This window comes from Penaeus vannamei, chromosome 11 (assembly GCF_042767895.1).
Source record: "Penaeus vannamei isolate JL-2024 chromosome 11, ASM4276789v1, whole genome shotgun sequence".
In the NCBI taxonomy this organism is placed as follows: Eukaryota; Metazoa; Arthropoda; class Malacostraca; order Decapoda; family Penaeidae; genus Penaeus; species Penaeus vannamei.
The window spans coordinates 457,621-485,120 of record NC_091559.1 but is presented as its reverse complement, the minus strand read 5'-3'; the positions used below and the strand labels follow the sequence as shown (position 1 = coordinate 485,120).

Sequence of the window (27,500 nt, the reverse complement as noted above, 5' to 3'; positions counted from 1 at the left end):
TTTGTGATTAGTGACCCATTTCATGCCTTGGAAATAGTTTCTGATCATAAAGAAAATATAACCTGAAAAAGAGATTGCAAAGGTTTTTGTTATTTGGTGTTTAAAATGTGCTGTGTTATTTATTGTGAGATTGATAGCTCTTAAATGTTTGTCTGTCATAGGTCCTTCTAGATAGGGCTTGCTGCATTTACATAAACCATGGAGATTTGGGGTTTATAGGGTGATAGGTGTCCTAAATATTGAAATGTTTTTTTACTGCTGCTTCAGGTGTTAACTGATTGTCCATCTAGAGATAAATAATTGCTTAATGGTAGTCTGATTGACATGGCTGAAGTAGGTTGAAACATTTTTATTTTCATGGTTAACTATAGTGTTGTTGTAAAGTATTTTGCTTAAGTTTTTTTTTATATTCATTAGTGTCAGATTTACATTGGAGTTGGCAGAACTATATTGAAATACTGTTTTAAGATACTTATTGTGCATTCATCAAACTATTGGTAAGTTTTATAATAGCTGCTAATGATTATCTATTTATGAGCCATTTATGAGCCTGCATGTCTTGGTCATCTGCTTACCTTAGGCTATCATCAAATTTACCAATTTTAACACAACAAATATTTCTGTTTTTTTTTTTTTTTTTCATGAAAAAACTCTTTAGTCATAAGACTGAATTCTTAGCTTTAGCAGCAGCAGCAGTACTACTTGCAGATCAGAAAATAAGTTTAAAAGATGCAAATAGTTTATAACTTGAATGCTTGTGGACAGCTAAGAGCGCAGGTCTTAGGCCCAGGAGATTTGGTGTGTCCCGAAGATGCAGGAGCAGACCTACTTCTATTAATATTTTTTTTAAGGTTATGCTTAGGTACATGCAAGGCCACCGTGCAGTGAGTGTTGCCATGGCCACATTTGGTTCTCACACAGAGTGGCAGTGGGATTGGCGAGACGGGCGGCGTTTCCTGCGGAGGATAAAGTCAAGGTCCCCCTGGACTGGTGAGTCATTTGGGGCAAGATGGACCTAGTCTAATGGAGGTGAGCTTGTCTCTTCGCAGGTGGGCAAGCGACGGGGCGGGAGAATCCTGGCCACTGGGATGGTCAAGAAGCAGCGGAAGGAGGCGGAAAGTGAAAAGGTGAGGATAGATGTATGAAGAGATAGCTAGAAATAGGAAAATTTTATTTATGAATTTATTTATAATATTTTTTTGCCACACCTTTTGGTTGGCATGAATATAAACATAAATGTTTGTAGAAAATGATGTATATGCAAGAGGAATAAGCATATATATTTCGATGAGACTTGTGCATAGTTAGGCAAATCCGACAGATGTCTGACAAGATTTAGGTTTAGATTGCCAGCTTTTTAATATCATTCAGTTATTAATAGGGGACGGTCTCCTGATTCATTACATGTCATGTAAAACAATTCCTCTGATATCCTTTTAACCCATTTACACTTTATGTCCTATCAAGTCATGATAAAAAATTAACTGATGGATGACACCTAATCACAACATGAACCTATTTCATGGTGGCTGGATGATGCCTGGAGAACCTGGCTGTAGGCTGTATAGTAGCCCAGATGTGGATTAGTGTGCAGTCATTTTACCAGTCAGGAATGGGTTAACTGACCATTACAAAAGTGTTTAACAAGTCACACAAACATGTTAGGGATAAATTGAAATGAATAATTGGGTAAATTGGCTTGGTGTTTAACCTTTATCCATGTTATAGTCTAGAAAAGATTATGGTATTAAGAGGAGAAACTTTTCATTATTCCTAGTAGTTTATTAAGGTTCACTAGAAATCCTAAAAAGCAGACAAAAGCATATGACTAGAAGTATGGGATAGGTGTATTATAAAGTGAAGATGATATAAAGTCATGATATTTAAATTTGGTAAGCAAATGAATTGGTGTAATTAACACATATAGAACTCTTACCTGTTTGGATTGTATACTAATTGTTCTCATTATTTTTTTTAGCAGCCTGATGGTGGTAAGACTGATGCTTGGTCTCAGTATATGAATGAAGTTCGGAAATACAAGGAACAGTCCTGTGAAGAAGAAGGGAAGAGACGACCGTTAGTGAAATGATTGGTGTCCAAACTTAATTTAGTCTGTATTTAAGATGTAATATAGTTGGATGGTCAATCCTGTTTTGATATACTTTAGCTTGAATGGTTCTGATGGCATGACCGTTTGGAAGAATCAGCTGAGGCTAAAGAGGAAAAAAGACCAAATACAAAGGACTTATGAATGTATAATCAAACCTCATCTTAAGGGTCAGATGCTCAAGCAAAGGGAGTAAGTTGATAGCATTTAGAAGTTTAATAGTTTTCTGGTTGTCTTTTAGAGTACTAGTGAGAGATGATGTTGTCTATATGTCTCTTGGTACTATTTTTTAGCATCTAGGCTCTTTTGACTCTGTAAACTGAGGATTATTTTACTTTTGAAGATTTGGAATGTCTCTCAGTCTTTTACAACTTTCATCCATTTCACTAAACAATTTGCTCTTCTAATGTAAATCAAAGATTTACCAACATACTGTAGATAGTAACATACTTATGCATCAGCTTTTAATATTAGATGGGAACCAAGGTTGAGAAAATATTAATTTCAGTCCCAACACACATTAAACAGCAAAAGTAATCTTTAGCATTTGATTGATTACTAGTCTCACATTTCATTTTAGAGTGACTAAAAAAAATTTCATAGGTGTCACTCCAAGGTTTGATGTGCAAGAAGTTGACATAGCAGTTGTTTTTAAGGTTTGATGTGTGTTTGTCCTTAAAACTGTACTTACTTTCAAAGTGACTTTTTCTCAAAGCTATTTATTGTAAGCGGTGATTACATGCAAATGTAGTTGTATTAGTCTTTCCCAAATGAGGGGATGCCTTCCATAGATTCCTGGCACTCTTTCTTCCATTGCATCGTCATATCCTGTAGCACAATTCGTTCAGGTTTTTAAGGGGATTATGTTCGTATGTAGTTTGGTAAAGGCAGTTGTGAAATGGGTTTGCTTTTGGAAAGTTCTATGAGAGAAGCACATTTGAGATAGGCATTGATAAATACCCTTTTCTTACTTCCCCCCCTCCTTTATAAAAACAAAAATTGCATGTATTTAGTAGCATCTGTGCTGTCCAGACCAGGTATCAATTTCAATAACAGTTTTTATTCTTTGCTTATATTTTATTCATTGGATAATTGAGCCAAATAAAATGGATTCTCATCGTTATAACATGGCCATGACTATAACTGTATTTTTGATTCTGTGTAAATATTCAAAGCATATTTTTTAGACACTATGTCTAAGAAATCAAAATATATTGAAAAAGAAAGTTAGTAACTAACAATATGTGTGGGAGTTCCAATAAAGGTAAATTAAGATATTTGAAAATACAGTAGTTATATTTCTATTAGTTGGTAATTACTAATAATAATTGTGATCATGTACATTGTAAAATACTTATGTAATGAGATTTCTGTTATTCTTGAGGAAGTGACTTGTATTAAGAATGAATTTTTGAAACTGAAAAGATTCATCAACCTTAAGAGAAGTGAAATGAATGATCTTTTTCATTACCAGCATTTAAGAGCTTTTTGTAATTTTTTGCAATATTTATTTTCCAAGAGCCTTACTTTCTCTGGTTAGCTGGTTATTGCTCTCTTCCAAACAGTAACCCTTTTGTATTTTACTTTAAAGTGTATGTGATATATACATATCAGCATTTAATTTTCATTGCATATGATGGTTGATTCTTACTCTTATGATGATTGTATTTGCAGTTCACATCCTAAACGAATGGCAATATTATACAGAATTGATATTCTTGTTTTGTACTTTTGTTTATTTTTTTCTTATCATCATTGGAACAGTAAAATAATCACAAAATTCTATATTATTAGGCCTGCATAGCCTGGAAATTCAAATATCCTTGAGAAATTGATTTTTGAAACTAAAAGAAAGAAGCTTAGTGGTTCCCATTTAAAGAATCAAAGTCAACTGGATGTCTGTATTTTTTATGAAACTGAAGACTTGTACAGTGTGCACAATACATATCCATTCTTTAGTACTGGTGAAAAACCATGAGCATATATAAGATAAGATTATTGTGCCAACGTATCTGTACAGCATTTGTTTCTGTGTAAGATCTATGGAAAAGGGATCTTGAAATTTGCTTTCAGTGAGTTCCAATGCCTGACAAACATATTGTGATATAGGCTTATATACTTCTGAACAGCTGATACATTTATTGTGTTGTATATACTTTGTTACTTTTTTTAAGTATGGCGATAATTATCTCAAAACTTGTTTTGAAATAATAAAGCACAGGCAGGAAAATGTGTATTAATTGAAGATTAAAACTGACATTATTGGTGTTGAAAGGCAGAGAACAGTGATTTGATTGTTATCAAAGCCTTTAGAGTATAAAAACTTAAATACTATAAGGAAAATGTTCCAATACAGCATTCAAAATTTTAGATATGAAATATTGGAAAACAGCGATAACTGGGACCTTGTAGTTCGCCTGCGTCCCAATTATACTGAAGTGTAGAAATAAAACAAACACACACACACACACACACACACACACACACACACACACACACACACACACACACACACACACACACACACACACACACACACACACACACACACACACACACACACCAAAAAATACACAAAAAATACACAATCACACAAAATACACAATCACACACACACTCATTCACTGTCTTTCATACTCTCACACTCGTACTCCACACATGCGGATACAAACTCATAAACACACATCTACACCTGTATATATATATGTAACATACATATATAGTATGTGTATGTATATATATATATATATATATATATATATATATATATATATATATATATATATATATATATATATATATATATATTGTAATGAAGAGGTATGCTTTGAACCCATTTCCTATACAAGTTTTTCATCATGAACATGAGTTAAAAATTCATTAGATATTTTCCATTAGCTATTTTTATTTGATTTGATACAAATAATTGAGTTGGTTTGTTTGTGTAGATATAAAGGGATACTTACAGTATATCAAGTTAATAAAGGTTCATATATTTATAAATTTCAAAATTATTGTTCATGAAAGGAAAGATGGTATTACCTTTTTCAGGAAATATTTAAGAAAATGTAAATTTTTCTCTAGGTTATATAAGGAATAGACTAAATACTCTCGTCTTTAACAATTTTACCAAATAAAAATCATGACTTTCTATTAAGAGGACTCCAAAATGGGAATTAGATTGTGATATTGCTGTATCCCCCTTTATTTGTGCAACTTCTTCGGCAAATTTTACATTTCATATCTTGTGATGTTAATTATTAGTGAGCACATCTACAATTAGCCTGTGTATTTTTTATTTTTTGTTCATGTGAAGATGTTGCATGGTTCTGTCTCAAAAAAATTTAATATTGTTTCATATTAAAGAAAGAATACAAGTAGTGTTTCATTCTTTTCCTACTGACTTATAAAAGGTATTTGTATTATGGTTATATTAGAAAAGGGAGGAAAAATTAGTAAAGAAAAAAATATTTTTTTATAAATTGTAAAATGTACATATATATTTGTACTCTAATATTATCATCTTGTTCTTATGAGAAAATATATTTTGTAACGATTGGATTTCTTTTTCAAGTTTTGCAGGATAAATTTAAAAAATACAGTTTAGACAGCATGAAGACATTTAATGTTTTATTTTTAAAACTAGCAGTACATATGTTGACATGATTAAATCCTACTCTTGGGAGATCATATAAAAGGAAAGGAAAGAAAAAAAGAAAAAATGCATATCAGTAAGTTTTCAAACTAGAAAGTGAAGGGAGCAAAAGCTTTACCATATAAAAAATTGTGATAAGAAAGATTTGGAAGATATTCTATAACTGATACAAGTAAAATATTCTGAGTATCATCTTCATAGATTTTCAAATAAAATCACTATCAGCAGCAATCTGTTGCCACAGGAAATTTGTGATGAAGAACTGGGAGTGCGATGATGTGTCGAGCTTGAAAGGGGTGATGTCCCTCTTCTCTGGTCGGAGAATGACTGAAGTCGGGCAGTTAAGGAAATTTTGTCTACTCTGCAACTGAAGCTTTCCTCTATAAGTAATCATAACCAATAAAGTATCCAAAACAAACAAGCAAACAAAGATACAAAAGCAAACATGAGCAAACACTGCACATGTACTATATAAACAAAGAAAGCAAGCATGTAAATAAAACTGCAGTATGATTAATGGTTACAAAGCAAAATAAATATGCCAAACATCAAAGGACATAGTCATACAGAAAAGTGTAAAAACAGACATTAGTTGATGATAAGATGTGCTATATGCTAAAGTTTGTATAGCAGTTGAGGCTAGTATGGCACTGAAAGGGGCAAAGAGGGGTGAGGGTAGAGAGGGTGGGTAAATAGGCTAAGATTGGTATTAAAAGGTAATGAGGGAAGAAAAGAAAGAAAGAAAAGAAAAAACTTTTAAGGAAGAAGTATGGGATTCTGCAAGGATGTGTAGTTAAGGTAGGGATTAGTAAAGGGAGAAAGGGGGGTTTAAGGGTGGTTAGATTACATTCAGTAGGGAAGAATTAAGGAAAGGGGGTTATTGTGACGAAGTCACATGTGTATCTAGGGGGAAGTAGAAAGGATATTGGGGAAGGAAGGGGGATGGTGCAACTGAAGCAAAGGGAAGTGGGATGTGTTGGGAGGATGAGGTGTAGAGGGGACACAAGTATGAGGAGGATGGATGTTGGCAGTGACTTTGAGTGTCGAAGGAATGGGAGTAGAAACTGGATGATGGATTTGGTCTAGGCACTTTATCTTGGGTCATGATTAGATAGTTTTGAATATTTTGGGAGAGTTTCTGAAGTGGAATTGGTTGGGGAGGTATGAGAAACAAAGGTTTTCTTATGAAATGAAGAAGAGGGGACATGTTTTAGGGGCACAGGGAGAGGCTGATGTAGGAAAAGATGGGATGAAACATTTAGCTTGTCTTGTGCAATGAGCTGAAGGAGGAGGGAGAGGGGTAGTTACCTAGGAAGTAGAGCCTGAAGTGTCTGGAATAGTGGTGGAGATTGAGGTGTCTGGATTTAGAATGGCAAAACAATTTGACTGGGAGAGGGAGGGGGTAGAAGTGAGATGAGAAAGACATACTGGGGGTGATGTAGAAAAAACCTGGGAGGTAGGAGGAGAAGCAGAGCAAAGAAAAACCTAGTCTGCATGCCAAGTTTGAATCTGGGATTTGCCATCCCAGATTCAAACTTGTAGGTATGGCAGCCCTGTAAAACACATTATGGGAGCCATTACAATTGGCACATGCGCGGGATTCTACAGAGGCTTGATCGATCATGACCAGGTTGGGCACACAAAGGACATTGGGCTGTGAAGTGGCAGTGTTTGGCGGGGTGGCATAAATGCCAGCAGTTCTGAATTGATGGGGGATGGGGGGGGGGGGGATGATATGGTTGTAAAGGGAGACATTCTCTGCCTATATAAACATCAAAGGGAGGTCATGTCTATGAAAAGTAATCTTGGCAATATTTGAGGACTTACAGCAGCCTCTAGGGAGAATGGTATAGTATTGTACTAATACTGCATTATATTCCATTAGGCAGGCAAGCAGGTCTTCTCCAAAATCTGACTAATATTTGTCATAAGACAGGGCAGTTTGTATGGAAGATGGAGACAGTTCCAGTGCAAGTACTGAGGGAGGGGTGAGGCTGGGCAGGAATAGGTTTGTCAGTGAAGTTAGTTAGGGTTGATAATGCTTTAGCTTGGAAATTGGATGTAACTGTGACAAGGTGGAAATGATCAGGGTGGCTGGGGAAGGAAACTTTGCTTACTCGTTTTGGAGGTATTGTTGGAAGACGAGTGTGTTGTCAGAGTAAGGGGCTGTAGAGGGGACCACGAAAAATCAATCACATTGGTTGGGCTAAACAGAGTATTTATTCAGGTTTGTAAAAATGGGGGTAGAAGGATGGGGATGTGTGGAAGAGAGGTGGACAATAAGGTTGCAGAGTAATAATAAGGTAGGGGGGTAGTAGACGAAGAAGGCTTTAGGGGTGGAAGAGCTGAAGAAGAGGAAGTTGGGAGAGGAGGAATACTTTCTGAACATTGAGGAATGACTTTGGTGGGTGGTTTGGCCTGGACTGAGGTGATAGTAGCTACTGAGGAAGGGGTACTATTCAGTCAGCAGAAGAGAGCCTGGGGTTGGGGAATCAGGAGAATGTAAATCTGCAGGGCTAGTTGATAAAGGGGCAATCCTCAATGCCCCTAATAAGGGTGCAGTGTTCCATGCTGGCCATGGTAAGAATGAAGTATGTTGGGAAGAGAAATGATACACTCTGAGGCCCAAGATATGGGCAATCCCAGCACTGCTAAGTCTGCTAAGCTCCCCCCATGGCAACAACAGGCATGGGATTGAGGGGATGTTAGTTAATGGTGAAAGCAAATGTAAAAAAATAAATTAAAGGTCATGTAGCAATATGGAACAGCATTGTGGTTAAAAGGGTAAAAATGTGTTAGGGTGATTGGATTAGTAGGCACCAGGGAAGTGGTAAAGATGGGAGTATCTGGATTTAGAATGGCAAAAGAATTTGACTGAAAGAGAGCTGGGTACAGGTAGGATGGTAAGGGGCAGGGGAGATCCTGAGATATCTTGGAAAGAAGGGAAAGGAGCAGAGTGAAGGACAGCGTTGGAATAGGTAGTGAGAGAAGAACTCATCGGTGTGCATCCTGACTGGCCTCACATAGAATGAGGCCAAGTTTGAGTCCAAGCTCTGCTACCTCAGACTTGAACTAGTAGGTAGGGCAGCTCCTATAAAATTAGCAATATTGATGTAGGACTTACAGCAAGCTCTGGGAGGAATAGAATAGCACTGTGCTGATACTGCATCACATAAAGATGCAAGCAAACAGGTTTTTTTTTAGTCTTACCAATCCTTGCCATATACAGGGCAATCAGCCAAGAAGATGGAAACAGTTCTGGGAAAGCATTAAGAAAGGAGTGGGGCCGAGCAGGAATAGGTTAGTGAGGTCAGTCAGGATAATACACAAACTTTGAATGCAGATGTAACTATGACAAGGCAAGATTGGCTGCAGAAGGAAACTTTGCCTCCTTGTTTTTGGAGAGATTGTTGAAAGAGGAGGGTATAATCAAAGTAAGGGGCTGTAGGTGGAATTGCAAAAATTAATCCCACTTAGCTGGACTAAATAGCATATTCAAAAAGTTTGTAAAGGTGGAAGTAGTAGTAGGACAAGGCAAGAGAAAAGGGGTGATGCTTAGTGAGGTAATGCCGTGGCGAGGAGGACAGTAAGGATGAATAGCAGGAATCAGAGAGGAGGGGGTAGAAAATGAAGAATACTGTGCAGATGGAATGAAGGATCTTTGGAGAGAGGAAGGTATGTATTCTAAAGGTTGGATAATGATCTGTATGTATAATTCGGAATGGATCAAGCAGACAGCAAGCATGGTGGGGATAGCAGCAGCAGTGGTCAAAGCCATAATCAAAGGACAGATAGGTTGAAAAAACAGAGAAGTTAATTTCGGATGAAGGAACAAATCTCAATCCCCCTAATAAGGGTAAAAACAATTTTGGACGAGGTGAGCCTGAAATATGTGGGGAAGAGAAAAGGTTTACCCCTCGGAATACCATGCCCATGGCTCCCTGAGGCTGTTCACGACTAGCACAAAGCCTGCCTTTCATTCATTCAGCATGGCTCTTTCATTTTAGGAAGTAGACAGAAGAAGTGATTGGAGAAGAGAAAGAAAAGGCGAGGGAGAGAAGACAAGACCATTTAAAATTGGTTGAACCAAGGGCGGATGTCTAAGATAGGGGAAGATCCCAACGCTGGGCCTTATCCCTCAGCTCCTATGCGCCCCCAGGATAGAAATATACACGGGGTTAGGGGAAATTCTCATGCTAATATAATTTTGATATTTAATCTGTAAATTAAAAAAATATCTTTATATATTTATGTATGTGCTAATCTGTACACACATAGATATAAATTTCAGGATAAAAGGATACACCCTTTGACTACATTTTCTGGAGCAGTGTAGTCCCATTTTAGATGAGAAATCTGTGTGAAGGTCGTAACATCAGCCCTAAAATACAAAAGACATGATTAGGAAACCCTGTAATGTGAAAGAACTGAAAAGGATTTTCTTTGTATACTATCTGTCCAATCTAATTAACACAATGAAAGTCAATCATTATTGGAAAACTAACACAAATATTAAATAAAGGCATATTTACTAACTTGATTTTGGGTACAACAGCTGTTGTATGTTTACTAGAGGATTTGGCCCTCTGTTCCAAGGAGTGTTCCAGCTGTTCTGTGTGACTTATGCTTCCTGTCACTGATTTAATTTCTTCTTTTATTTCTTCCTGAAAGATATTTGCAGAAGCTAATAATATGCATGTAAGCCATTTATTACCAAACAACACTATAAACATTCCAAAGTGCAAATTTAACCCATTGGCAAACATACCATTCTCCTCTTGGCCTGGGCAATTTGTGACACCACCTGACTTGCTCCTGGACCTAAAGTTTCAGAACGGAGTTCATCAAGAGTATTTGATTCTGCTTCCTCAACTTGCAGTAGCTCTGTCAAATCACAAATAATCAAATAGTGAAAGTGTCTTTGTTGTAAGTAAGGAATATATCACAACTTTAGAGGGTTCAGATTAGGACCTACTATACTGCTGCTTTAGAATGGTACCGTTACTGTCTAATGGATTGTATTATAGTCTATTATAATAATAACAGCATCAATATTAATAGCATTTGTAAAGAAAGTATTTCCCCCCAAAACTCAAGGGAATGTGAAAACAGGCAAGGTTACAAGATCTACTAATTGACTCCTTTGTGAATAAGTACTTGTGGAGCCATCTATGTGCAGAAAAAATTATGCAAAAATACTACAGTGAAGTCTACAAATTCCCAGCAACATGGGGTTAAGGCTACATTAATTTTCAAGTCTGTGTAACCTAAACTATCCTTTGATACCAACAATGTTCTTATACTGCCATAGTGGTACTGTACTATATTACAAAGAAGGAAAAAATATTTATGATGATTGATGGAGGCTTGACCCATACCTCTGATGGTCTCTTTCAGAGCTAGCCTTGAGTGTTCACATGCAGCCAAAGAACTGACCAAGATGTCTTTGGATGCATTTATGGCAGAGTTGACCCTGTTGTTTGCATACAGAGAGATGGCCTGGCTGGTCATCTCCTCCAGGCCAGCAATATCCCTCTCTATCGTGCTTTCTCCATTCTTTCCGACGCCCATCTTGCAAAATCCTGGAAGAAATGTGAGGAAGTTCAGTTATCTTGATATGATTTTCAAAATAATAAAAAAGCTTATGAAATGAGCTGTAAACCCAATTCAAACAGTATAGGATGCAATACTTGAGCCTATGAATACAATCTAGATAAAGGGTATCACACAAACTGTACATTCTACTAGATTTTAATTAATACAATGTAATTACCATATATCAACACTAATGATAAGTAAACAAAACACACTGCAATAACAAAAAATTTAGCCTACAAAACTAGGCATTTTTAAAAGTTGGTAACTACTGGTACTAAATTGTTTAAGGGGTAGGGCTCAATACATTACCAACATAATCATACAAGAATGCTCAATATTGTGCACCAAAATTTTGTATGCAAATCAATGCCCAAAGCTTGGCATTGACAAAAAACAGAAGTCCGTGATAAGGTGTGAACGATCAGACCGATTTCGAAAGGTAACCATGCCTACTTGTTTCTGGAGGCACTGCTGAAAGAGAAGGGTATTCTCAGAATAGGGGGCTATGGGGGCAATCACAAAGAATCAATCCCACTTGGCTGGGCCAAAGAAAGTACTCAGGGTAGGTAGGAGTGATCCTCTACATAGGGTCCCAGTCCCTGTCTCCTAAGCCCTCCCATGACGACGAGCTAGGTATTGGGAAAGTCCATCTAAGCGACAACGAGCAAGGTATTGGGAGGGTGAATGGGTTATAAAGTAGTTGTAAATTTATTCTTAAAAAATCTATTTATAATAATTATTTTTTCATAGCTAATATTTATAGCTAATACTTCTATTTCACCATTTTGTATTTCATTAAGGTTTATCTTTTGATATTGTATACTGTTTTCTATACATATTGCTAGGCCTCCTCCCCCTTGTTCTGGTCAGTCTTTTCATAATCTTTTACATCAAAGTTATCATTTTTAGCAAGCCATGTTTCGCAGATTGCGAATACCTCTGGGTTTACAATATATATAAGGTAGTCTATATCTATTTTTTGGTTCATTACTGATCTGGCATTCCAGAGGATTAATTCATTTATTAATCCATTCAAAAATTCTTTTAGGACTGGAGTACCTTCTGTTATTATTTCTGTAAATATTTCAAATATTGATTTATCAGAATCTAAATTTGTGGTTATATTTGATATCAATTTGAATATATCTTTTACAACTTCTATCCAAGATGATTTTTTTCCCTCTTTTTTGTTTTTCCTTTTTGTTGTTGGGGTCTTTTGTACTGGCGTTGGGAGTGTCCATGTTACTGGGGACTTTCCGCGTTCCTTGTCTTTTGAGTTTTGTTCATGTATGTGTTTGTTCTTCTGTTTTTACGTGATTGCTTTTATGTTTTGGTTTCACCGATGGGTTTGGTGTATCTTTGGAAAATATGCAGAACGAGGTAGTGTCCGAGTTGGGAGACAAAAGCTATATAATTTGATAGACTGATACAAGACAATTTCCGTCTATGACAATATCTGAGCAAAGGTTTGTGTTGTGGTTGGATTTGTCTGCCGTTTAGTGTTTGTGTTGTCATCTGTGCTGCACGTATTCTGCATCTGCGCTGTCTATCTCGGCTGTAGTTATCATGATGTTTTTGTGGACTGATTGATTCGATTTTTGTGTCGTAAGGTTTAACTGATGGAAGAGTTTCTTTTCACGTCCAAGTTATTTGGTGTTACGTTGTTTTTGTTTATGTCCTGAGCTTTTAAATGGCAATTTTCTGTTGATGTTTTGTCATAGGCTGAATGGTTACCTTTACAGAGAAAACTGATTTTGATTTAGAAGGAAATGATCCCGTGACCAATACTTTGGGCATTTAGAACATTTGGAGATGGGAGACATGCTGGAAAATCGTCCATGGCTAATCTGGTAATCTTATTGGGTGGCTGAAGCTTGAGGTAATTGATTTGTTTCGCCAAATGACTCAGTATTTACGTTTTTTTTTTAGATGTACCTTGGGTTCCTGACGTAGGGTGCGGTGTTCCTTGGTCTGTCTCTCGGTTTTTTAGTTTCGTGCCTGTCTGGCCATACAAATTCGGTGAAATGTGGAGACTGTTCGCTCTCTTGGCTCGAGTTGTTGTTCCTCTTCTTCTTCTCCTTCTCCTTCCTTCTTTTGTAGGGTTTTAGACACGAAGTTGGTGCGCGACCGTCTCCCGTCGCGACCTTTTGACTTGTGTTTGAAATTTGCTGCTCGCTGCGTCGACTCCTGCAGGACTGTGTCTCAGGATTTTTATTCTTCTTTTCAAACCTTTTTCATTATATTTATCTGGATTTTTATTCTTCTTTTCAAATCTATTTCATTATATCTATCTTAATGGGAACGTATCTGTTTAATCAGTTGGTGTAATTGCATTAGCTTATTATTTGAACGCAATTTCATTAGAATGGATTCAAACTTTGATGAAGCGGATCTAACAGATGCAATCAGTTGTTATTGATAGAAATTCACATGATGAAATACATGATTCAAAAGTAAATCAATGATAATTGAAAGCTCCAAAACCTTTGAAAAATAAGCCTATTAGACAAATATATACAAATATACTGAAATAGCACAGGGGCGCCGGAGTACAACCGCCCTCCGGACACAAACAAACGGGCTCCGACGACAACACTGCCTTTCTCTTCCTAATCCCCGCAATACGTGCAATAAGACAAATTCATCAAAATGGATGGGTCTCCGGAACCAACGGTGATAGCGAGGACTCTGAAGGACTTTAACCAGTTTATATTCAGTGGCAAGAAGAGTGGAGACTCGTCTGTGGGGAGGGACTCGCGGCAGAAACTCAACTTCTCTGAGGCTTTTAGTGATTCCTCGAGTATTTTTGAGGATGACTCGAGAACCAGCGTCGGAAGGTCAAGGAAGAGGCAGATCGATGAAATGACAGGATTAGGTATGAAATATCTTTTGGTTGGTTGGATGATTCTGCACCAGCCTGGTCTGATCCCAGGCTGGAGAGTAATTTTCTTGCGCGGGGAATATCACATTTTCTCTTGCGCGGAAAACATCATTTTGTATACATTTGTGCGGACGGATCTGTGGACGGATGATGAAACATGTGCGTAGAAAGGTAAAAAAAAAATTATGTGCGGAAGATGATTTAAAAAAGAATTAAGTGTGTGCGGGAACTTACCCGAGAACTACATTTGTGTGGACAGAATTTGACCAAATATGCGTTCCCTGCACAGACCAAACTCTACAGTCTGGGTCTGCTTGTTTTATGTATGTTTTGGAAAGACCCCTTCAGATAAAGTCATAGTGTCTGTGCATTGTATTTTAGCAAAGACAGGTGAGCCTTCATGTGACAGGGATGGTGACAATTTCAATCTTGCAAGACTATATTTGGTAGATCTGTTTTGATCCGTCCTGAGGGGCCAGTATGGAAAGTACAGCAGGTGCACACCTTAGTGATTTATGGTAATTAACCATTAATATAATTATGTAACATTGATATGGAGTCTTGAAGTGCACACTTGGTAACTGTTGCACACTGCACACCAATTTTTTTTGTGCATACATCTCTTTGAAAAGTGCCGTACCTTCCATACTGGCTGAGGGGCGGCATTTAGGTCAGTGCAGGTACTCTATGATATTGGATTATATCATTATCCTCTATATGCACAGATTTATGTTTTATAATTTTGACTTAAATTTGATTCTTTTATAAACAATACTATATATTTTCTATATGATTTTATTATTGTTTTATTTAGTGGCCCAATGCTGGAGAAATATCCAACTAATTTTCAACTCAAGTTTGATGTGAAGGAGTTTTGAATGATACACTATTATAGTAAATCTTACTGGAAGGCCTTTGCCAGATATCTTGTTAAAGGTAGTTACAGTTATTATTGTTTTTATCAGGACATGAAGTATATCAAATGGGGAAAAAATGAGGGGTATGCATATTTATGGGTTGGACAGTACTATGGCTTTGTTTGGAGTTGTATATGTTTTATTTTTTCAAGTCCTGTGATGAACTGATTGTTTGCTTTTTTGTTACTGATTATTCCTTTTCATGATAGCATTGTTCATGTTTCTGCATTTTGTATTTGTTGACCTTTTCTGGACAATAATATGCTCCTTCCTTTCAGACATCTCAAAAAGGTTTCGAGAAAAGGACAGTCAGATCATAGATGCAAAAACCACCATAAACAGACTCGAAGGGCGCATTCATAACATGGAACTGTCGGCCAAGAAAGCAAAAGCAGAAATGGAAGAAGAATTGGAAAGATTTAAACGGAAGCAGCTGAGAGACAAAGAATTGGTATGCTGTCATTTCTCTTACGATATAGAATTCTTTTATTTGGTAGTTATTTGTTATGTTTCTAATGGCTTTGTTTCATAAAGAGATAAACTCTAGTTTCTCTAGATAAATAGATAAATTTATGAATAATTGTCTTAAGAGATTCCCTACTTTATACATGAATTTGAGTATAAGTATTTCAGGTGGTATGCTTAGTATGTACAGCACAATACAGATGTTGATTTATGGAAACCAATAGCATTGCTGTAAAGAATGTTGTTTTATCGCAGTCTTGCTGTCTGTTGTGTGAGAAGTTTGAAAGGGTTAATTGAAATACACATGTCGGATTTTAGTTTGAGTATTATTTGTTTTTAATATAAGTATTCATTAACCAATGGAAAAAAATCAATAAAATTATTACAGATAGATGACCTACAACACAAGATCAAGCAGATGCAGGCTAAGGAACGTGAGATCCAAGGGACCGCCCACAAAGTGAAGGAGGAATACACAGCCACCAGCTGGGAGACAGAGAGCAAGATGATCAACATGCAACGGGAACACATTGAGCAGTGCAACCGGCTCCAGGAGGTATGTGCGGTCTTTAGATTTCTTCATCTGTCTTTGGGCTTGATAGTAGTGTTATTGTTATCATCTTTATCAGGATCCTCATTCTTATCATTAGCCATTTTCTCATCAGTTTTTAGTTTATGAGAGTTATTTGTGATTCATGATTTATTGTTTGTTATTAATTAGTTGTTGTTCATAATTCATTAATCAACTTATTCACATCATGATGATCATGATGTTCATCATCATCATCCATCATCATCGTCATCTTATTTTTATTGTTATTGTTATTATTATTACTGTTTTTGTTATTGTTATTGTTTTTATTATTGTTATTGTTTTTGTTATTGTTATTATCTTTATTATTGTTAAAGTTTTTGTTATTTTTGTTATTGTTTTTGTTATTATTATTATTATTATTATTATTATTATTATTATTATTATTATTATTATTATTATTATTATTATTATTATTATTATTATTATCAATATTATTGTCATTATTATTGTCATTATTATTGTCATTATTATTGTCATTATCATTATCATTATTATTATCATTATTATTATTATCATTATCATTATTATGATTTATTATGATTATTATTATTATGATTATTATTATTATTACTATTGTTGTTACTATTGTTATTACTATTGTTGTTGTTGTTGTTATTATTATAGTTTTCAAAGAAAATGGTATAGATCCAGAGTTTGAAATTAAATTTTATTTCTTTGATAGTGATGAGAGCATAGGACTGCAGATTTTGTTAGTGATTAATCTTCTTCCTTTGCCTGCAGGAGATCACAAGTCTTCGCCAGAAAGCACTGTATCTTGAAAGAGTGATGGAAGAAAAGACATCGCAGGTGATTTTGAGAGATCTGTGTCTGAATATTTGTTGAAATGATGCTTGTTTAGGCATCGTGATCTTTGATGTTTTTGTATACCTTCCTGTGTATATTTTTTGATAATATTGCATGCCGTTCATTAACACTTGTACTGTAGGATGGTTGAAGCATCTTATTCTGGTCTCTAATGCTCTGTGTTTTGCTGTGAAGGTTGACCTCGCACAGTCCTATGTACAAGATTTGGAAAAACAACTTGCAGTTGCCCAGCACAAGCTCAGAGATTCAGGTGCAAGTCAGTTTGAGACAGAGGCACTAAAACTGCAGCTTGATCAAGCGAAGTCAAAAATTAAAGTAAGGACTACTAGTCTTATATATATATTTTTTACCAGGATGTCTTATGTGGCTTAGATTTGGTATTTCTTTTTACATCATAATTAATAAATTGTCAAAAATGTAGTCAGCTTTGTAAGGAACTACAAAGAGCCTTTAGCTCTTTATTGTTAATCAAATGTGGTTAAAAACAAGCAATATTTTTCACCAGAAACTGGAAATGCACCAGGAGGAACTAGAGAGTTTGCAGAGCAAATCAGAGGTATTTGAAACAACAGTGCGCAAGCTTCCTGCCCTGGAAAAGGAAATTGCCAAATTGAAAGAAGAAAACAAGTTCTTGAGGTTTGTACCACTTGTTTGTCTTAAATTTAGTACTGTTTTGTGATCATAGGAAGTGGATTATGTAGATGGTTGAATAATAACCATGCTAAGGAAATGTGCCTTGGCTCATTTAGATCATAATGTAAACAAGAGATTTAGATCAGACACAAATGCTCTTAGTGTATATTTTCTTTTGTATTTTGACATTAATCTAAAAAAAAGAAAAACAAATTTTGCGACAGAGAGACAGCAATGAACACTCAGCTTCTTGAAGAGAGGCTGACAAATGCTCAGCATCAAGTGCAGCTGCTTGAAAGTCGATGTCAAGACAGTGCTTTGATGCAAGCCAAAGCTGACTCCTACAAGGCAAGTTAATCTGCACCTTAATGTGTTGTAGATTATGTGTGGTTTTGGCAGATTTATAGTTTATATATTTTTTTCACCTATTTTTTTTTGAGAGGGGTATTTTGCTTACGTTGTATGAGATTTTATTTTATTTAGAGGGACTAAGAAAATAATAATCACATGTAAGTACATTGTCTGTATTATGATAACTTTTCTTTACCATTTATATTATAATTATCATATTTATTTATTTGTGCATTCCAAACAAAGAAAAGACATCCAAAATTTAAAACTGAAAGGATTTTTTTTTATATTAAAGCATTATTTCAATAAAAAGAACTTGCATCTCAGACTCTTCAAATAGAAATAACTTTGTAACCTACCAAAAGAACTAGTTAGTCCTTGTCTCCATATCACGGGAAAAGCTATGGAGAAGTGCCTTTCCCCCTTAATCAAACTCTATAACTCTTAAAACCATCTTACAGGATGCGCTGCAGCAATATGAGAAAGTTGTCAGTGAGGAGCTGGGTTTACCTCAAGCAACTGCTTATGATTTACAAAAGCAATTGATGAAACTAAAGCAGGGAGACCAAACGATAGCGGAAGGCATTGCAGAACTGCGTGCAAGGTGATGGTATAGATTATCACTTAATTTGGAATACTGAAGGATGTATCTGTATATTAGTCAAATGTTTATTGCTATGCTCATTGTAATGAAAAATGTATATTCAACAGCCAAAAGTCGTTGGAAAGTAGCAGAGCGTCAGAAAGTGCTCAGCTGTCAAGTCTCAGAGCGAAGCTGGAGAAACAACAGAGAAATACTCAACAGAATGCCCAGCTAATTAAAAGATTACAGAGAAAGCTTATGCTTGTAACAAAGGTAATATGAGTTTATATTTTCGATGAAAGAAAAATAACAACATTATAATGCTTCTTTGGCCACTGGTTGCAGGTTCTATGTCCTGTCCATTACACTAGCAAGTAGTAGTAGATTTCCCGATTCCTTGAATTTTCAAGATTTTTTTCCTAATTAATATCTATATTGTTATAATCATCGCTGACAGTGTTCTTATGTTATTAAAACCTCATGAACATAAACAAATAAAAGAGAATCTTTCCAAGAATCAGGGCAAAGGGTAAACAGGCGAGATAGATATAACTAATAATTAACTCCTTGGGGACTAAGTCCTTGTGGAGCCAGTACTCATTTGTGCATTTATAAATTCAATTCATAAACCAAAATTATAGTGCAAATGACATGTTTACATTCTGTGACCAATGGATTAAATATTCTCCCTATTATGTTTCTTGGACAAATATGCTTGTTATCATGTCATGGAAAATAACCATCTGTTGATGGCTTATCAAGTCATTTGTTTGAGACCCAATCACTGGGATTGTGCCTACTGCAAGCTGGATGATAGCCTCATTGTTGAGTGGCATGCACTATTGAATGCCCATCCTTGCCCAACTTTACCTAATATTTAATTGTTGTTTTTGGTCTAAGGTCTTTACTCTGAGTAGCCCCTCACCCCCCAAAAATAGACACCAGGATGCATAACAAATCCAGAGGGTGTTGATGGTTTAATATCCAAAAGTGTGGAGTCAGAATACATAAAGATATATTGATATCTCTTGGACTAGTAACCCCTGTAGGCTAATACTCCAGCTTAAAGTTGGAGGTTACCAAGGACATCTGAGAGCAATCTGGCATCTACCTGGCTAATAGTTACAAAATGGGAAACTCCAATATACCATGCATGGGTGTTAACATAAACACACCTGGCTTTCTTGTAATTTCTTGTATTGCTCTTCTAGTATTTACCTATTAGCTCTCGACCTTTCAGTCTATGTCTCTAATTTCCTTTAGAAAAAAGGTTATGATTGTAATTAGGTACTGTAATCCCTAACAGGAACGCGATAGTTTGAAGAGCATTCTTACTTCCTATGAGTCTGAGGTGACTATCAACTACTCAACGGTGAGCCAGGAAAGAATTGTGAAGTTAGAGACACAGCTGGAGTCTTACAAGGAGGAGCTGCAACGGCTTGAGAAAGAGTTAGATGCATTCAACAAGGAGTCTGAGGAAGAGAAGGATGTTCCTCAGGTATTCTCTAAAAAAGCCATTTCTGATGTGTATTTCTAGAGTATTTGATATGCCTTTTGAACTAATGTATATAAAGGTTTGGAAATTAATTTTAAGTTTTATATGTATACTAATACATTGATTTTGACATTAAAGAGAAAGGATGATGCAGAGAAAATTTCTGCCCTTGAGAAGAAAGTGATTGAACTTGAAAAAGATATTGCCAAGTTAACTCAAGAAAAAGAAACCCTGGAGCTGAGACTGGAAAGCCGAGCACTGAAAGGAGATTATGACCCCACTAAGACTAAGGTTATACACTTTGAGTAAGTCTTTGGCCTCCTCTGTTGTTTTGCATCCTGAAATACATATGAATGATTTTATGTTTGATGGTATTTTCTTTTTATATGTCTGTGCTTTCTGGCATGTCTCTATTTTATCAAATTTGGATTTCTAAAGAAAAATTTAAAACATATTATTAGTTAACATCAATAAAAATGAGAAAAAATATATGGATTTACAATACTAGCTGAAGTTATTTTCATTCACAAATTAATACATGATACTTGCATTATGTGCATAAATATACATGGATGAGATATGTTCTTTTTGTGTAAGGTGTAAAGTAATTTAAGTGCAAAATGTAGTGGCTTAAATTTAAAAAGGGCATGATTAAACTTTTTTTCTGTAGGAATAATCCCTTTGCCAAAGCTGTGGAGAACCGTGCCACAGAAATTGAGCGGCTACAGACAGAAAATGATGCTCTGCGTGAGAGGGTCCGGCTTTTGGAAGAGGGAGAAATGCATGACATTACCCAAAAGGTTGGGATGAAAGTGAACAGTGATGGCCCATCTTCAAAAGAAATTACAGGTACGGAATGTTGAAGTCTTTTTGGTTTCTCTTTTGGTGTCATAACAGTTAAGGGATGGATTTATCTGTTATAATGAAAAATAAATGAGCATTTGCATGGATATATAAAGAAAGAGTTAGCGAAAGGGGAGGATAGTGAATGTGAGGATAGTGAGGGGGAAAGGGGGGAGTTGGAGTAGGGAGAACAGGAAAAGCAAGAGAATGAAAATGGGAAATAGGGAGAGATAGAGGTGCAAATATTTATACAAGCTGTCACTGTATATCTGGTACATTGTTTCAAATCTGTTACAGAACTCCAAGAGAAAATCACATCTATGGAGATGCGTAATAAACGCCTTATGGAGGCCTTCAAGAAGAAATCTCAAGCGATACGGGAGGTGATGTATCGACTCACTGGCTACAGAGTGGATGCTTGCTCTGATAATCAGTATAAACTAATCAGTATGTATGCAGAATCTCAAGCAGACTATCTGTTGTTTGAGGTGAGTAACATTGTATTGTGTTGTCATAAGGCTTTAACACTTTGTATTCAATGATATTTTTCACATTATCTGGAAAAAAATGAATAATTCTTGTTGATACATATTGAATACTTTAACCCAGTTGTGATGGGAGCTCCCAGAGCCATACAGAACCACATGCTGAGTTGTGTGAGGAAAAAATGGAAGCTTAGGAAATCTAAATTTACCCCACTTTGTATGATATTGGTTGAGGCAAAAATGATAATTTAGGTAATGAGGCTAAGAAGAAGCTTTAAGCTTTCTTTTCAAGGTCTGTTTCTCCTCTGTGACCGTAGCTGGGTCCAAACAAGCAAACAATAATTAATGCATACAACTTAGAGCAGGCTTAACCACATATAATCTGATATGATTGGCCATCATCCGTGGCGTCGACAGGTTAAAGTATTAGCTCTGAAATGGACATTCATTGCAAATAAAATCTCTCTATTCCAGCAAACAAAAAATAATGAATTGCAGCTTCTCGAGACCGAGTTCTCAAGCACGCTGGAAGACATGATTGATGCTTATCTTCGCCATGAGAACTGCTATCCGGCCTTCCTTTCTGCCATCACCTTGGACCTCTTCAACAGACAGACCATGGATCCCCCTCCTGCGTCTTCAAGTGAAGTAGAGGAGGATGAAGAAGAAGAGGAGGAGGAAGAAGAAGAGGAGGAGGAGGAAGAGGAGGGAGAGGAGGAAGGAGATGATCATGACCAGCATATGGGAGAACCCGGACAAGATAATAATGATGATGACTTGATAATTCTAGACTAGTGTATATGTCCTCTGTAAATTGAGATAGCTAACATATTCTTGAAAGCTGTTGTTAGTAAGCAAAACAATACAAAAAGTTCTGTAAATATATTATCTTTTTTTTGTTTTTTAAATGTCCAACTACAGTACTGTGAATACATCTCAGAAGTGGTCAGTGGTGTATCATTATTACATATTATAAACTTGCAGTACTAGTTTATGCCACTTTCAATTCAATGTTGTTATTAGGGCAACCGAAATGAGATTGGGTTTGCTTGTGATTTGTAGACTAAATGTCTGAAGGTGCATTAGTATAGAAATTTTGAGTGCTGATACTGATACTCTCATTATTTTTAGATGAAATATAACAGTTGGTACCAGTAATAAGTACAATATCATCAGCATTGCTTTTCTTTTAAATGCTCATAAAAATCTTTATTCCGAAATGAACTAGGATTTTCCATCTTGCTGAAAGTCTACACAATGTGAGGATGAATTGAAGGTCAAAGTTTTTGTAAAAATAAAATTAAAAAAAGGAAGAAAAGAAAAATTTCCAGAGTAGTCAAATTCTTGAAATGCTTTTCCACTTAAAAAATAAAACAGTATATCATATTTATTCCTAGCAAAGTATAGGAAATTTGTTTATTTTTATAGCATGGTATATTCATTAGAATCCTGTTTCTTTCAAAACATGGATCATATTATAATGAAAAATAGGACTCTAGCATGGTGAAATACTTTCAGAGTGAAGTTCTGTAAATATACTTTTAGGTGAGAACCATTCAGTGGAACTGATACCAGTACTCTAACAACAATAGATGAGGAATTGTTTTCTAAAATTTGTATATTTCCATAATTGTAAGGTAATAAAAATATTAGTATTGTCTACCCCAAAGTTTATTAATATGCCCTGTACAAGAAAAACTACTCTGCCAAACGTAAATGGGGAGGACAAGGAAGTTTATAATTATCCACTAAGTGTTTCATAGAAAAGATTTTGACACAGTCATGTTTTTTCTTTCATGGCATCAATTTCGGTTGATGAGAATATTTAATTCAGCAGTAAGTGTATATAATAATTTGCAGACTAACTGAGTAACATGTATTACTTACACTTATATATATATTTTTTACTATACCTTTAAAAGGAAGGATATTTTTACCTAGTCTTCATTGCTAGTGCTGTATCTGATGCAAACCTTTCTTGTTTGCATTGAAAAACTTTTATTTGTTTAATATGGTGGGTTTTACTAATTATTAGTCATAATGAATGATTTTTAACTTAATAGTATCTTTGTGAATAAGCAGTATGATGAATAGCTGCTCAGTATTACTTATCAACATAAAAGCTTTAAGCAAAAGAAATGGGAACTATGTTATCAATGCAATGTTATCAATTTCATTATCCCATGATATCAGCAAGCAACTGATACTTTACTAAATATGTAGAGAATTATTTTCAGGGAGGACTCCAAATGAAATAATAATGCCAAAAAGGAATAGCCACATTTTATTTAAAGAAAAAGAAAAATATATTCATATCATATATAGGTAATAGGTAATTACTATGGCCAAGAATATTCTTCCCAAATACAATATTCTTTGTAATAAAAAAAAAATCTAAAGCTACATGAATTAAATATGACATTTATTCTATATCAATTTTGTTTAAAATCAAAAATGCTTAGTCAGCCTTAACCCACTGGTGTCGGGTAATTGCACTGCCCACTGTAATTTTGTTTTGCGAATTTATACGTAGATGACTACATGCGCTTAGTTACCAAGGAGTCAATTTGTAGGCCTACCAAACCTCACCTGATATCCCATTCCCTGAGTTTTTGGAAGTGTAATTTTTCCTAATGCCATCGATAGCATTACTGTTAATATTACTATCATTGACAGTGGGATTATTATAGTGTTATTATCAATACTTAAAGCAATACGAAATAAAAGATAAAGAAATCTTTCCCAAAATCAAGGATATGAGTAAATGGCGAGATCAGGTACGCCCAGTAATTGACTCCTTGGTAACTAAGCTCTTGTAGTCATGTATATGTAAGCAAAATCAATCAACTAAAATCATAGCAGATAGCTCTTGTATATTCATGCACTCCTGCCATCATTCGGTTAAATGAGTAAAATAACATAAATGATCAAGCTCTGAAAATGAACAATCACTCAATCAGGTGTTCAAACCATCTCTTATTTGCAAATAGGAGATATCTGCAAATACTTCACAGTAAGGTTTACTGTTTTTCAAATATAAATAATTAAAAATGATTGGGTTACCCTGATCTTTATCTATCTCTGATTTTATTTTTATGTTTATCTTTACTCAAATTCCATGAATTACATGTACTCTATCTTGTATTTAAATTACATTCTTAGGCAAACATACAGACATGCATGCACACATGCATAGACACACACATATATGTGCATAAATATAATACATGTTTATGCATTAAGTCTACATTCTAATGCAAAAGTGTGCACACACACACACACACACACACACACACACACACACACACACACACACACACACACACACGCACACACGCACACACGCACACGCACACGCACGCACACACACACACGCACACACACACGCACACACACACACGCACACACACACACGCACTCACACACACGCACTCACACACACACTCTCTCACTTACTCCCTCTCCCTCTCCCTCACTCATGCTCACTCTCACACACATTGATGTTAAGTGCACTTGTTGACAAAGTTTGCATCTTGAAAATAACCAAAGGATGCAAATGACAAAGAAGTGAAGGGGCTTATGTCTCTTTTTTTTCTTTATTTTCAGAGAATCAATGTGTCTATTCATACATAAATATTAAGTAATTAATTAGGCCTCCTTAAATATAATAATGGAGGACACAACTAAACAAACACCCTGATAATAATTACATATTCTAAAGTACTACTATCCAACTTGAAATGGATGATACAAATCTATTTATAAATAAATCCTACAAAATACTAGTTCCTATTGCTGCTAAACATCTGTTTATATTATATGTCAAGTTTGGACCCTTGTTTTACATTCTGTCTGAACGGTTAGTAAAGAAATATTTACATGCTAAGGTTGACACTACTCTCTTTTACAAGTGTTGAAGATACTCTTCTCCACTACTCCCTTTTACCCCTCCTTAGTGGCTGATGAAATATTACATTTACCTAGAAGGCAACTGATGTTCTATAACGTTTTGCAATTTCATAGGCAATTTTAAGTGTCTAACCTGGAAATGTGTTACCAGAAAGTGTGTGGGGGTACAAAAGCACTATGGCAACTTTTACCTATTGCCAGTCATCTTTGCTCTGTGTCGGAGTGTTCATGTCAACTGCATTGAATGAAATTATACAGCTCAATTGTTATTTGCCTGTCAATGTCTTCTGTAATCTGAACTCCAGCTAATATCTTTGTTGTATGTTAATCTTTACTGATAATTTCTTGAGGGAAAAAAGTTTTACCAAGATCTGAATTTGCAGAAGATATGCTGACTAAGGCATGTTGTCCAGCTCACTATGGAGGGGTTAATAATTCTATGATGGTCTATTCAAGTAGTTGTCTGGGAATGAAGGTAAGCATAATAAATGGGCATCATATGAGCTGGGAACTTAGCTCTAAGAATAAAAATTGCATTATTCATTCTATACACCTACATACACACACTGTGTATAAAATATGCTTTACTATGTAACTCTATACATACATACAAAAAACATACAATCCTAGTAAAATATAATTCATATCACATCTGCAATTATATAAAGTTGCAGTTTATTGGTTCTTAACCTGTGGAGTGCATAATTACCCTCTTTCAACCCACACTGTGATGTGCAATTATTCAATTACAAAATTTATTTCATTATGTGTTTTTTAATTATTATAAGCTTGAATATAAACATTCATGGTATCACCTGGAGGAGGAGGAGGAAAAGAAGGAGGAAAAGGATGAGGAGAAAAGGGATCAGGAGGATGAGGAGGGGGAGGATGAGGAGAAAGTGAAGGAGAAGGAGGAGAAAAATGAAAAGAAAAGAGGAAGAAAACGCTTAACTGAGGCTCGTGATCCCAAGCTCAGTAGAATGAGCTGTGCCATGCACTCTGCGAGCTAAAGGCAAATACAGTTCTTAAAATCAAAAACCCACTTTTTCCCCTGGACTTACTAAAAAAAAGTGGAATGATGAGCAATTATACTCAAGGGCTAATGCATGACTTCTTTCCTTCTTCCCACCTGTCGGCCAAGGTCGTATCTGTACTAACCACAATAAAGCTTCATCTGGTCTTTTATTTCATCTATGGTTGTTTCTCCAAATTTTTCCTCTTGCTCTTTCATCATCTTAAATATGGCAGCTAACTGTTGAGACTGAGCCCTGGAAAAAAAAGATGAATGTTTTGCTTTTTGTACTAGAGATCTATCGCTACATTTCTGCTCATTTCCTTGTCTATAGGAACGTCAGATAATAAAGCAATTATATAAAGACTTATAAATCTATAACAAACAAATGCAAAAGTCTTAAATAGCAGTAGGAACAAATATATCAAGGAAGGGCATTCAACTGGACTGAAATAGCAAACTTAATCACGGCTAAACTTCAGTGAGCATCCAAGAATCCAGCAATGCCAAATGCATTATAAACTACATCTTGTAATGAATCAATAACCATCTTCAACATATGCTCGGAACCAACATCCCACTTACTCTCTCTCAGCTTGTCGCTGTTCATCACTCATGTGAGTCTCAATGTTGCGTTCCAGTGCTCGGCGCTGAGCCTTCTTTACATCTCCAGGCGCATGGTGGGCCATATCCAACAACCTCTGCAGTTCCTGGGGTTTGTTGGAAATGTATTAGATATATTTCAAAGACACAAAGTATAAAAACAATGTTTACCTAATTTTTAAATGGTTACTCTTGGTTTAGGCTTTCAGATATGCATAATTAATAATGTTATAAAAAAAGTGAATGAAGGCATCAACTACCTGTCACTAGCTTCACAGCCTTCACTGAATTGTATTCTATGTTATTATAAAAATGGCACACAACTTCTCTCCAATCACTGATGAATACTAAAAGCTCCACAAAGACCCCATGTGTGAAAAAGAGAATCCATTAGACAATCAATAAGACCAATTTCCTGTCAAGACTGAGATGAAAGCAATCAATACAGCTTATCCTCTGATGGGTCCCTAACTAATCAATGTCATCAGGTACCTGTGCATCAACCTCCACCTTTATCACCTTTCATCTCAGAGGCTAAATTAA

The 27,500-nt window shown here is 35.7% G+C and overlaps 4 protein-coding genes across 4 annotated transcripts in view; 2 read left to right on the top strand and 2 right to left on the bottom strand.

The window, feature by feature from the left end:
• LOC113820085 (telomerase RNA component interacting RNase) overlaps positions 1-4,337 on the top strand; it is a 12,874-nt gene extending 8,537 nt beyond the window's left edge. Inside the window, exons 2-3 of the mRNA XM_027372343.2 lie at positions 1,050-1,127; positions 1,979-4,337. Coding sequence (XP_027228144.1) covers positions 1,050-1,127; positions 1,979-2,089 — 189 coding nt within the window. The 3' untranslated portion in view covers positions 2,090-4,337. The remainder of the gene's footprint in view (positions 1-1,049; positions 1,128-1,978) is intronic.
• A 1,372-nt stretch (positions 4,338-5,709) lies between these two features.
• On the bottom strand, positions 5,710-13,520 carry LOC113820084 (kinetochore protein Spc24). Its single transcript, XM_027372342.2, has 6 exons — positions 13,296-13,520; positions 11,141-11,344; positions 10,531-10,646; positions 10,299-10,426; positions 10,067-10,143; positions 5,710-6,089 (listed from the first exon to the last, which is right to left on the bottom strand). Exons 2-6 carry the CDS (start codon positions 11,331-11,333, stop codon positions 5,968-5,970), a joined length of 636 nt encoding a protein of 211 aa, XP_027228143.2. The 5' UTR covers positions 11,334-11,344; positions 13,296-13,520; the 3' UTR covers positions 5,710-5,967.
• A 214-nt stretch (positions 13,521-13,734) lies between these two features.
• LOC113820082 (mitotic spindle assembly checkpoint protein MAD1) lies at positions 13,735-23,095 on the top strand. The gene is made up of 14 exons (XM_027372340.2): positions 13,735-14,235; positions 15,437-15,609; positions 16,012-16,179; positions 16,960-17,025; positions 17,218-17,358; positions 17,549-17,679; positions 17,901-18,024; positions 18,489-18,631; positions 18,739-18,883; positions 19,917-20,108; positions 20,244-20,410; positions 20,776-20,954; positions 21,246-21,436; positions 21,908-23,095. Exons 1-14 carry the CDS (start codon positions 14,010-14,012, stop codon positions 22,226-22,228), a joined length of 2,367 nt encoding a protein of 788 aa, XP_027228141.1. The 5' UTR covers positions 13,735-14,009; the 3' UTR covers positions 22,229-23,095.
• A 607-nt stretch (positions 23,096-23,702) lies between these two features.
• Positions 23,703-27,500, bottom strand: part of LOC113820083 (matrix-remodeling-associated protein 7) — a 9,990-nt gene continuing 6,192 nt past the window's right edge. Inside the window, exons 3-4 of the mRNA XM_070126865.1 lie at positions 26,940-27,064; positions 23,703-26,610 (exon numbers count right to left, since the gene is read on the bottom strand). Coding sequence (XP_069982966.1) covers positions 26,496-26,610; positions 26,940-27,064 — 240 coding nt within the window. The 3' untranslated portion in view covers positions 23,703-26,495. The remainder of the gene's footprint in view (positions 26,611-26,939; positions 27,065-27,500) is intronic.

Bases quoted from the DNA above. Each gene is read 5' to 3' on its own strand.
- LOC113820084 (XM_027372342.2), bottom strand. From the start codon at position 11,333: ATGGGCGTCGGAAAGAATGGAGAAAGCACGATAGAGAGGGATATTGCT. The intron at 10,647-11,140 runs GTATGGGTCAAG...GTGATTTGACAG, and splicing joins TCTGAAAGAGACCATCAGAG to AGCTACTGCAAGTTGAGGAA. The intron at 10,427-10,530 runs GTATGTTTGCCA...AATATCTTTCAG, and splicing joins CCCAGGCCAAGAGGAGAATG to GAAGAAATAAAAGAAGAAAT.
- LOC113820082 (XM_027372340.2), top strand. From the start codon at position 14,010: ATGGATGGGTCTCCGGAACCAACGGTGATAGCGAGGACTCTGAAGGAC. The intron at 14,236-15,436 runs GTATGAAATATC...CCTTCCTTTCAG, and splicing joins CGATGAAATGACAGGATTAG to ACATCTCAAAAAGGTTTCGA. The intron at 17,680-17,900 runs GTTTGTACCACT...ATTTTGCGACAG, and splicing joins GAAGAAAACAAGTTCTTGAG to AGAGACAGCAATGAACACTC.